Source organism: Mustela lutreola, chromosome 4 (genome assembly GCF_030435805.1).
Source record: "Mustela lutreola isolate mMusLut2 chromosome 4, mMusLut2.pri, whole genome shotgun sequence".
Classification (NCBI taxonomy): Eukaryota; Metazoa; Chordata; class Mammalia; order Carnivora; family Mustelidae; genus Mustela; species Mustela lutreola.
In genome coordinates this window covers 156,282,809-156,295,489 of record NC_081293.1, presented here as the reverse complement: position 1 = coordinate 156,295,489, position 12,681 = coordinate 156,282,809, and the positions used below count along the sequence as shown (strand labels likewise).

At 41.0% G+C, this 12,681-nt stretch overlaps 1 protein-coding gene across 3 annotated transcripts in view; it reads right to left on the bottom strand.

Annotated features, from left to right (window-relative positions):
* Positions 1-12,405, bottom strand: part of ZNRF2 (zinc and ring finger 2) — a 394,136-nt gene extending 381,731 nt beyond the window's left edge. For all 3 annotated transcript variants that reach the window (XM_059171478.1, XM_059171479.1, XM_059171480.1), the window contains exon 1: positions 11,869-12,405. In XM_059171478.1, the coding sequence (XP_059027461.1) occupies positions 11,869-12,334 (466 nt within the window). In that variant the 5' untranslated portion in view covers positions 12,335-12,405. The remainder of the gene's footprint in view (positions 1-11,868) is intronic.
* Between the last annotated feature and the right edge of the window lie 276 nt (positions 12,406-12,681).

Sequence of the window (12,681 nt, the reverse complement as noted above, 5' to 3'; positions counted from 1 at the left end):
CAACCCAAGTGCTTACCAACATAAGAATGGTTAAATATATTGCAGCACATGCGTATTATGGAATAGTAAGTATGCAGCAGTTGAAGATTTAAACTTATATGCCCTCCCACATTAAAAAAAACTACTACACCCATTAACAAGAAAAAAAAGGTTTTAGAAGAATATAGTAGGACCATGTTCTTGTCAACAATAAGTTTCTATCACAAAATCTCATATAAATGAAACTGTTTTTCTCTGTAAGTATGTAAATCAATTTATCAAAAAGTTACGAAGTACACATACCAAAAAAATGGTAACAGTGACATCTGGGAGTGAATGGGATCACCAGAGAAGGAGTGAAAGTGACTTTCATTTTATCTGAATTGTTGAAATTTCACAGAAATGGATTCGTATTTCTTAGGCAATTAGGAAAAACAAGAGGACTTCCAGCTGAAGACAATTGCCTGAATACATTTATCAGCCTCCCCTCAGTTCAAACATCTTACTAAAATCGTCAAAAATGTGTTTATTTAAAAGGAATTCAGCCTTTAAAAGGACAGAGGGGGAAAAAGGGATATCCTTAGACTACGGAAAGAAAATGAGTGGGAACTTTCACTGCAGAATCAGAAAAGCAGAAAAGCAAGCTCATTTACACAGACAAAAGAAGTGGCAGGCACAAGGAGAATAAAAAGAGAAAGATTTACTGCAAGTCTCTTTCCAGTTTTCATCCCTGATTTCCAGCAACTAGGCAGCTGTTCCTCTCCCAGGCGGGAATTATACTGGAGTTTTGTTATTTGGAGAAAGAAAATGTCTGGACTTGGGGATAACAGAAATAAAGACAGAGGTACCTACTGATAATGTATATGGAAATTAAAATACAGCACTGAATGTTACCATTCCTGACTTTCTTCTCACTCTGCTCCTACAACTAAGTTATAAAATAGTACATCCTCGGGGCGCCTGGGTGGCTCAGTGGGTTCAGCCTCTACCTTCGGCTCAGGTCATGATCCCAGGGTCCTGGGATGGATCCCCACATTAGGTTCTCTGCTCAGCAGGGAGCCTGCTTCTCCTTCTCTCTCTGCCTCTCTGCCTACTTCTGCCTATTTGTGATTTCTTTGTCAAAGAAATAAATAGTCTTTAAAAAAAAAAAAAAGGTACATCCTCCAGGCAAAAAAAAAGAGAGAGAGAGAGAGAGAAAGAGAGAAAAAGAAGCCACTCTAGAAAATATGACCATTCCAAAGAAAAAGACAATAATTTAATTCCGAGGAATTTCTTAATTCCTAAGAGAAGGGGCCCAGACAGATAACTCTGCATACACAGACAGCTTCCAATAAAAATGAATTGAGTGATCAGCCAACAATCACCAACCTTTGAAGAGAGAACCTAATGAAAGACTGAAGCCAAACAAAGAGAAAAAGCAACTGGGAGGGAACCGAGTGAGTAACTGGAAGGAAGAATTAAGCATATGCATACACAACAGGTTATCATTAATATTCTTAGAAAAAGATACTGTACCCTCAATATAGAACAAAACAAATGAAAAAAATCAGACAAAAAAGTTCTCAGAAACTAAAAAGATTACAGAAATAAACAAAAGTCAAGTAAAGAGTTAGAAGGTAAAAGTTGGGGGAACCCCCCCCATAAAAGGAACAAGAAACAAAGATATAAAAAAGAAAAAAAAAAAGATAAAGCAAAGGATCACTCTAAGCAGCCAACATTGAAATAAAGAGAAAAGAAAAAAGCAGAAGAAATAATCACAGAAATAATTCCAAAAAAATCCTATCCAAAATGATAGGTTAAGAGTTAGCAGAAAGGGCCTATCAAATACGATGTGCAGAGTGGATGAACAGACTCATCCCAAGATCTATAATATTGTTCTTCCACTTAATACCATCTGCATTGTACTTCTATCATTTGCAACTGAAAAGAAAATATTAAGACTCTTTGACAATGCAGTACCTCTAGGTTATGGTAAAAATAACAAGAGGGTAGCAAGAACAATAAACAATAAATTTACCAAAGATGTTAAAGCCACTTTCGTGTAACTCCTAGGTTACAGAAGAAAAAAATCTAAGTGTAGTTAACAAAAACACTCCTCAAGAGAGTTCAGTTACTTAATAGTAATGAAAATACTAAGTATCAAAAGCTATGGGAAATGACTACATGTACCAAGGAATAATCATCGCCTTAATGCATTTATCATTAAAAAAGAACAAATGAAAAATAAATTTAACTAAGAAGCTAAGAGACAGGCCCCTCTTGCTGGCTCAGTCAATACAGCATGCAACTCAATTTCAAGGCCGTGAGTTCAAGGCCCGCATTAGGTGTAGTGCTTACTTAAAAAAAAGAAAGAAAGAAAAGAAAACTAGAAGGGCACAATTAACTTTACAAAATGAGAAAGAAAAAAAAGAGGTAAGGGCAGTACTAATAAAAAAAATCCATAATAAAAGTGGTAAAATTTATCATTCAAACCTGAATTACATGTAATAACTCACCATGTATATTATATGATTTCTTTGTTCTATTTTTCTCAGCTCATATGTATACAAATAGTAGAAATTTATAAATTATCACAGGCTAATCACAATTTCAACAAAAATAAGGCATACAGACGGCCAGAATTTATTAAATTCAAATGATGGAATATACTTATTTTTTGATACATTAAATTTACTGTAAAAAAAAAAAGAGAGAGAGAGCACTGAATAGAATAATGACTGATGGGTGTAACTCAAAATGAATCTACCAACCTGCCCTTTAAGTATTAAAAACCTCACTAGAGTTTTCACAGGGAGAAAAAACATGAGATACTTCTGAAATTATACTCTGCTAGAAGTTGCCCTTTCCAAAGGGCAATTCAGCAATAGAGATCCAAAGCCTTGAACAATCACAGCTCTTGGTTCTAACAATCCCACACCTCTGATAAATTTTTAAGAACAGGAGAAACATAAACACATGCATGCCAGGATTTTGACAACACTTAGTATGTAACAGCACCCAACTGCAAATAAACCGTGTAAACTCCGCCTCCCCGTTCACTCTCACTCACTCCTTTAACAGCTCATCCAGCCGGCTCCATCTTCTAAGAACAGGACATCCAGAGTCTGGCCACTCCTCACCACCTCCAGTGCCACCACCCTGGCTAAGTCACTGTTACCTTTTGCCCTTATTTTTAACTCCTTTCTTGGCTCTTGACCTCTAGTGCCCACTCTTGAACTGTGGCCAGAGAGTATCCTTTAAAAGCCCAGTGCAGTTATGTTCATCTTCTGCTCAAAAGCTCTCAAGCGTTGGGACGCCTAGCTGGCTCAGTCTGTAAAGCCTCTGCCTTCGGCTCAGGTCTTGATCCCAGTGTCCTGGGATCCAGAGGCACACTGGCTCCCTGCTCAGCGGCCAGCCTGTTTCTGCCTCTGCCTGAGGCTCCTCCCGCTTGTGCTCTCACTCACACTCTGAGAAAGAAATAAAATCTTTTTTGTTTTTTTAATATTTTTATTTATTTATTTGACAGAGAGAGATCACAATTAGGCAGAGAGGTAGGCAGAAAGAGAGGAAACAGGCTTCTTGCTGAGCAGAAAGTCCGATACGGGGCTCAATGCTAGGATCCCGGGATCATGACCTGAACTGAAGGTAGAGGCTTTAACCCACTGAGCCACCCAGGCACACCAAAGAAATAAAATCTTAAGGAAAAAACAAACAAACACTCTCAAATGCCTCTCCATCTCTCTCTAAAACAAAAGTCAGAACCAGGGGTGCCTGGGTGGCTCAGCGGGTTAAATCCTCTGCTTTTGGCTCAGGTCATGATTACAGGATCGGGCTCTCTGCTCTGCGGGGAGCCTGCTTCCCTTCCCCTCTCTCTGCCTGCCTCTCTGCCTACTTGTGATCTCTCTGTCCAATAAATAAATAAAATCTTAAAAAAAAAAAAAGTCAGAACCAGTCAGTGGTTACAATGAGTTTTCTGATTCTGCCCCATCCCACTCTTCTCTGCTCTCATCTACCACCCTCTGCACTCTAACACCGCTGGTTTCACAACTGTTCGGGTTTCACAACTTCACACCCCAATGTGGCAGGTGCATTCATTCCTCTGGGCCTTTCTAGTTACTGTTCCTTCTGCCTGGGTATTCTTTTCCTTTAGAGATCCCTCAGGTCTTGTTCGCTTCTTTCTGCTTGAATGTCAACCTTGTCAATGAGGTTATCTCTGAAAAACTAACATAGGGACAAAGTCTCCACCCCATGATGTCTACCCACCTTTCCACTCCATTTTTCCCATCACATTCAACACCCTTTGACACACTGTTTTTACTCATTTACTGTCTCCCTCAAGTAGAACAGAAGGTCCATGAAAGCAAGGATAGGTGTTTTACTTCTTCATTTCTGTATCCTTAGGACGGTGCATGGCAAAGTGGGTCCTCATTAAATATTTATTGAGTGAATTTTGGAACACTGAGCAGCCATCAAAAATGTTATAAAAAAATTCAATGTCACAGAAGAAACTAACGAAGTGAAAAGAGCAAAAAATATCTAACCCATGATCAAAGAAGAACTCAAGAGAATTTAGACAATATTTTTAACTGCATGTTAACAAAATCACTTCATAATTTGTGGGATTCAGCTAAAGCAGTTCTCAGAGGGGAATCTCTAGCTTTAAAATTTTACATTAGAACATCAATCACAAAAGTTTAAAATGAAAAGAAGATATATAGGATAAGTGTTCCAAATTTTGTATCTAAGACATATATATGAAAAAGTAGACATCAACATTTGATTCTGATTATTTCTGGCAGTTAAGTGCAAGTCATTTGCAATTTCTTGTGTTTTTCAGTATTTTCTGCATTTTAATTTTCTCTCATGAACATGTATTATTTTTATAATTAAAAAACACTTCCGGGGCACCTGGGTGGCTCAGTGGGTTAAAGCCTCTGCCTTCAGCTCAGGTCATGATCCCAGGGTGCTGGGATCAAGCCCCGCATCCGGCTCTCTGCTCAGCGGGGAGCCTGCTTCCTCCTCTCTCTCTGCCTGCCTCTCTGCCTACTTGTGATCTCTCTGTCCAATAAATAAATAAAATCTTAAAAACAAACAAACAAACAAAAAAACAAAACAAAACACTTCCATCACTTCTTTTCCTTGGGTTTGATTCTAATCGCTGTCTCCTACTCTGCTTGTCTCTTAAAATTCTTGCTTGCCAGATTCCATGCTTGTTCCCCAGTTCAATTTATATTCATCCCTTAGTAATCTTATCCATTTTTTGTCTTCACTTAGAATTTGCTAACTATTTCTCAAGTTTTGTAATGCCCTAAATTACTGATGTATATTTCCAACTGCTTAAAGGATGCTTCTACATGGAAACCCTGAAGCCACTCAAAATTTAAGAGGCCTGCAAGAACTCATTTCCTAAAATTTTTTTCTTTCTTTTTTAGATTGGTTAATGACATCACTATGCACCCAGGTTCTCAATCCCATCAGTTTTACCTAAGAAATCTCACTGAAATCTAACTTTTCCTCTCCTCCACCAAAGCTTTAATTTCAATTTAGGCATCTTCCACCAATTATAGTCTAAGAGAGTTCTTATCTTCCTGCTCTCTCTCCCCTCCTAAGAAGCAGGATTGTTTGTTTGTTAAGATTTTACGTATTTGACAGACAGAGATCACAAGTAGGCAAGGAGGCAGGCAGAGAGAGAGGAGGAAGCAGGATCTCCACGGAGCAGAGAACCTGATGCGGGGCTCGACCCCAGGACCCTGGGATCATGACCTGAGCTGAAGGCAGAGGCTTTAACCCACTGAGCCACCCAGGCGCCCTCTAAGAAGCAGTTTAATCATGAGTAGCAATACACTAACAGTGTCCAGGCCAAGCAATGCACTCACTGCTCAGGAAGGTTGCCATCCATATCAACTATGACCATAGTGGTGCCTACTTTAAAACCTGGTTAAGTAAAACAAAGATACAGCACTATAAAATCTTTCAACAAATGGTCCAAACAGACTTTTCTAGTTTCACGTTCTCATCATCCTCCTTACACCCTATAATCCAGAACCTTTAACTTTTCAATATGCCCTATCAAAAGCCAAGGCTTCTATGGCTTCTTCCTTCGTCTGGAATGTTCCCTGCCTCCCACCCCAAACACACACATGACTGCTAAATCCTTACAGTTCAAATGTTACCTGCCTCTGTGAAGTATTCCTTACCTAAGAAAAGGATACCTTACAAAGCATTTTGTAACAACAGTCCTATTACAGCACTTGTTACAATGTATAATAATCTCAAATTCAACTGAGATCTGAGCAAGTACAGGAGAAACCTTGTTTGTACTCCTAAAAACTACAATGCTGGCCCCTTAAAAAAATAAATTCCTGTTCACTGAAGCACCATTTACCATACATTATTACAACTTTTCTGAAATAAATAAAAAATAAATTTAAAAATAATTAGAACAGTTGTTATGTTTGACTCATCAACATAAGTCTATAATCAACACAGTGGATAGACTTTCAGATGGCCACACATGATCCCCACCTCCTGACATTTACATCTGTCATTCCCTCCCCTTGAGTCTAGCAGGACCTGTGAGTTGCTTCCAACCAGGGAAAGCAGCAAAGCAGTGGTCTTATGTGATCACATGTCCACATCTATGTAAGAGTGAATGTAGCACCAGTGTACCTCGCTGGGTTGTCTCCTTCGCTGCCTTTGAAGCGGCAAGATGTCATGGGCTTAGCAAATACTAGGAAATGAATTCTGCCAACTTGAGGCAGCTTGAAAATAGACCCTTCCCCAGCTGACTCTCTAAGGAACAACCCAGTACTGGCATACCTATATTGCAGTCTTGCAGACCCACGCTAGACGGAACCCAGTCTCACTTATAGAAACTGAGATAATAGGTATGTATTGTTTGGGACAGAAAAATGTATAGGAATTTGTTAATAAGGAGAATAGAAAACTTATAATCAAAACTTAAGGTTTTCTGAACCCTTCGCTGTTTATACAAAAGACATGTTTTCCCCAATTTCTAAACACTTAAACAAGAGTAGAACAAACCTAATTCATTAGTTAATACCAGTCAAGTAAATGCACAATTAAGACATATGGGGCACGTGGGTGGCTCAGTTGTTAAGCATCTGCTTCGGCTCAGGTCAAGATCCCGGGGTCCCGGGATCGAGCCCCTCACTGGGCTCCCTGCTCAGTGGTAAGCCTGCTTCTCCCCTCTCCCATTCCCCGTGTTTGTGTTCTCTCTCTGTGTCAAATAAATAAATAAAATCTTATGAAAATATTTTTTAAGTACTTTGCTATATAAAACTGTCTCTATACTTTTTTAAAACCCATTTGCTAGCATACTCAATCATGCACATATCCGGTATATGTAGTTAAGTATAACATTAAGGCAATTCTCCCTATAAACACAGAATAATCAGTATTTTAAAAGCTTGTACCCAATTAACTTTATTGGTAACCAAAAAAACAAGAACGAACCAGTAAGTAACCAGTAAGTGGTTACTGGTTACCAGGCAAAGCAATCAAACTGGAGGGAGCTGGGGACAGGCTGGAGGCACTATCCTTAGTAGTAAAAGGACTGGCTTTGCAACTAGCACAGCATCGAAAGTACTCAGGTCAGTCACTTTCCTATCAGATGATGCCCAGTACAACACAAACCACTCGTCCCTCCAGCCCACCTTCTACCCTGCAGACAAGAGAACTTTCAGGAGAAAAAAATAATAAAAGAAAGCTGGAGGTGAAAAAGCAGAAAAAAAGAGAATTTTCAAAATAGTCCCAAAGCAAACTTCCAGGACAGAGCCCACACTTCAGCATAACAAAGCATACAACACCAGGTATCTCCTACAGTGTTTAAAGATATGTGGGATTACAATTGAGAAACATGAACCACCAGAGTTGTTCTTTTGGGCAGTGACCAGGTTGGTAATTAGAAGTGTAATTTTTCTTAGGAAGAAGGAGGTATTTCTCTTCTGCCACACTACATAAAGGTTTTCAAATGAATAAAAGAAAATTCAGAAATAGGAAGTAGATTAATCACAGTATCCCGGATTCAAATATTTTGGCAAGAAGTGAATGATGGAGAATGATTCATTAACAATTAATGGAGATAATTCACTACCTTAAAAACCTGCATCTTTCTGGAAGATTAGGAGAAATCTGTCTAGAAATACAGATTTCATTGAACATATGCCATTTTATGAGCTAATCCACACTCCTTCAACATAAGGAAGATGTTTCCTAAGTAACTAAAGGCGCATGAATTAGTCAGACTACTGAAACATTCTGACAACAGACCCTAACAGACTCAAGCCAATTAGGAGAAGGCAGAAACAACTGAGTACCACCAGTTAACTGTCTAGATTAATTCATTTTACACTTTCACTTCTAGACTCCTGTATGGTTATGAAGCCCACGTGCTACCTCTAGAAATAATCTCCATTCACTTGAATGTTTTTATAGTCCAATTTATCTTCCCTACCCTTGCTGGATCATTAAAAACTATCCTACCACCCATAACAACTGATTTTATGAACATTAACAACTTGAGAGTGGAAAAAATGTAGACCTAAAATAAAGCCAAAAAAATCCTAAAATACCACCAAGGCTTTTAAATATTAGCCTATATGTCACTAAAGGCCTGTTTTAAAACAAAGGTGATAGGGGCGCCTGGGTGGCTCAGTGGGTTAAGCCGCTGCCTTCGGCTCAGGTCATGATCTCAGAGTCCTGGGATCGAGTCCCGCATCGGGCTCTCTGATCGGCCGGGAGCCTGCTTCCCTCTCTCTCTCTGCCTGCCTCTCCATCTACTTGTGATTTCTCTCTGTCAAATAAATAAATAAAATCTTAAAAAAAAAAAAAAAAAAAAAAAAAACCACAAAGGTGATAGACAAGAGAAGGCTTTCGTCCACTTTATTATTTCTAGACTTAGCAGTCCGAAAGAAATAGCAAAATAAGAAAAACTGCTCAGTTCTAGGAAATGCTAGGAAATTTCTGTACACTGAATTCCTGTACACTAAAATTTCTGTAAACTAAAATATCAGAGAAAACTGAATAAGACTGTATGCAGCTAAAATACATACTCAAAACATAAAACCGACACAGAAAATCTCACTCAATTTGGTCATTCATTATGATGAAACTACTAACAATTCAATTTGCTGGACTACTGTTTTAAAAAAGAAGAGAGTAGTATACTGTTTAGGTTTTCTATAAGTTACATGACAGCCCAAAAGAGAAAAACAATTTTGCATCTTATTAGTACCATATTTTCTTATTACAAAATAACAAATACCAATTAAGTTTTACGAAATTACAGCAAAACTTCCCACTAATTTGGAAATAATTTTTCTCAATTTTCAAAGGGAATTACTTTACATATGCCCAAACATTTATACAATTTGTAACTGAATAAACACATTAATACAATAAGACATACTAAAATTAAGTCAATGTGAAGTATAATCAAGTGTAATTTTTTACAGTAAGATTCATTATCTGAAAATAAATATAAAATAAGACTCTCATCTGGCTTCCTAAATCTCAGGATGAGGAAAAATATGCTTCTTTTAAGTTTCTCTGATAAACCTACCCATTGAAATAGAAGTAAAAAAATAGAAGTAAAGCAAATGCCAATAAAAAGATGTTTTTACATAAAGTATTCCATATCCCTGTATCAACTAGGACTTAAGGTACTGACGTATGATTTGAGTTCCTATCATGTAATGGGAACAAGTAATTTCTCTGATCCCCCCTTCCACACTCTCGCAACTGGAGTTCCTCAGCTGAAATACCAAACACAGATTATTTGACTATTTTCTCGTATTTCAGAAAGATGATACAAAACTAGAATCATTCTAAGAGCACGGGAGAAAAAAGCTAATTAGCTGCCATACAAGAGATGACTTAGGACATTAGGGCTCTATTCTCTGCAGAGACCTGGCTAATAAGAAAGGCTGCCACAAGCTCCACAGTATCACTGTGCTATTAGGCCCCAATCATCCTAACCCTGGAAAGTACAAAAAGAACTAAGCACTCAAAACTAGGAACTTAAATAAGGAAAAAGATAAATTTGCTCTACTTCTACTTTTACAAACCAGGTCTTTGTCCTTTGCTAATTTACTATGAATTAAAATCCTAAATGTCAAATATTTGCCCCCTGCTCTGAATGGAAGGTATTTATTTTCAGAAAATAAACCCATACAGATAAACTAACTCTTTGTTAAAGGAAATTATCAGCCCTTTAAGCAAGCAGTATATTGTAGTAAGATACTAATTTGACAAACTTTTTCTCATTCTTTTAGCAAGCTTTTATAAACATCTTTTGATCATAACCGCTAAATGCAAATTTTCACTTTAAAAAGATATTTTTAAAAACCAGCTTATCCTTTATAAATGCACTAAGCTCCCATTCTCAAGAAACTGTCTTTTGTTATTCCTCAGTTTAGTGACTACGGCTGTGTTAATTAAGATCAAAATAATCTTCAACTATGTTAATTATGATTAAATCACAGTAAGGACAGCACTAGTTCTTTTTCTCAAAAAAAGAAGTTTTTTTTTAATGGCCCAACTTTAGAAAATATCAGTATTTTTCTTTACACAGCAAAATTTTAACAATTGGAATAAAGTAGTTTATAGTTGTTCTATACTGAATGTGCAAAGCAATATTAAAAACATGAAAAAAATGACACTCCCATTTTCAATATGCTAACATAAATACTGATACTACAGAGAACATCAGAACAGATAATTAACATTACTGAATATTCCATTCACCAACTCAATTTCTCACATATATAAACATATGAAAAAAAAGGGCCACAAAAATGGAGGGAATCATTTCCTCACTGTTCCAGCTGTGCTCACTTGTGAATTTATGTAGTACAATAAAGCAATGATACAGAGATGTTTTTCTTCTATAATCAGCCTATCTAACCAGATAAAACTTCCAATTTCTTCTGAACTGGGAAGGGAGGAGTGTCTTGATTCATTTAGGGTATTAGCCGTTTGAAGTAAAGTGAATCAGTCCTGGACATAACTGAAGAGGCCAAATTCGGTTTCCTCAGATCAAGTGCACCCTTCCTGTTTCTACATCAAAGCACATCATTTTGCTATTAAAAATTTCCATTTATCGCAAGTGACTTTTCCTGAACTCGTAGTCAACACTGCTTTTCCAAAAGCACCTATGCTTTTGGCAGTTTCCCTAATTAGCGTCTCTTTAAAACACTGCTCTCAATTTTTAAAATGCCCTGTCCAAATTAAGCGGGGCTCATATTAACCCTTATCTAAAGTAGCAGTTCACTGGGGTCAAAAATACATTTTCCATCACACATTCAACCAATTAAACGCTATGCAGTAGGTGGGGCTATGTACACAGACTTAAGGATTACAGCTTTACTGTAACAGTCCAAACGAGGTTAACTCCCTCCTTTTTCAAGTAACTCCTATGTTCTTTGAGACCCTCTGACCTCCTAGCCTTTAAAAAACGCTGCCCGCTTCGGTCCCCAGTTAGAACTACGTTTGGCAACCAGTCTCCTCCTGACTTCCTGATACTGAAAGCTACCACCACGAGGACTGTTGCATCGGTTTGTTTCAAAAACAATCTTTGCTCCGTCCACCCCAAGGAGAAAAGCAAGGGCTTCTTCCACTGGGCAGCCACGGTGAGGCGGGGGAAGGCGGGGCGGGGGCTTACACCCGGTGTCTAAGGAAAGCAAAGCCCGGGGAGCGGCGGGAGCGGCTCCGCCGGGGTTAAGCGGCGATTTTCCTCCCACAGGGGTGAGCCGGGCGCACCGCGCGGCAAAGCCGCGGCGCTCAGGCTGAAGGAGAAAAGGAGAAGGGTAAACCCCCGCGAGGCCGCGGCCCACGTGCCGCCCGCGAGAGGCAGGGAACCCGGGAGCCGGGGAGGGGAGGGAGCCGTACCTCCAAACATGTGCGGCGAGAGATGAGCTGGTAAGGAGCCGATCACCAGACGCGGCCCGCCGGGGCCCCCGCCCGCCGGCCGGTCTCTGCCTCCGCCGCCGCCGCTGCCGTCCTCGGGGCTGCTGTGTACCGAGTCCTGCGAGCCGTACGGGCCGCTGCTGCTGTTGGGGATGCTGAAGGAGGACTGTGCCGCGCGGGCCGCCGACGCCACGCTCCCCACGGCCCCGCCGAGGGAGCGACTGCGCGGGGCCGCTGAGGCCGCCGCGGCGCCGCCGGAACCGCTGGGCTGGTGCGCGCCGGGCACCTGAGCCGGAAACCTCCCGGCGGCCGCGGCCCGCGCCCCGCTGCTGCCGCCGCCGCCCGCGGTCCCATTGGTGCCTCCACTGCTGCTGGAAGGTAGATCCGAGCCCGAGTAGGCGCGGGTGCGGCCGTTAGCAGCGGCCGGGCCGCTCTGCTTGGCGCCCATGGCCGCCCTGCCCCGGGCCGGGCCCGCGCGCGGCGCCCCGAATGCCGGGAGGGCGGGAGCGAGCGCAGGAGCGAGCCGGCAGGGCCGAGGCGCCGCGGCCGGCGCAAGAAGAAGCTCGTACGTCCAGTGCCGCCGCCCCGCGCCCCGAAGGGCGGTCGGCGCCCGGGGCGCTCTTGTGTTCGGGAGCGGCGGTCGAGACCCGCGGTCTGCGGGAGGTCGCGGGAAACGAGGAGAGGCGGAGAGGAAGGAGGTCGGGCTGCGGCGGACGCAGCTCGCTAGCTCTGGCAGGAGGGGCGGCTCAGGTGGCTGTGCGGCTGCCGCTGGTTTCGGTTCTGGTGCGCCGCGAC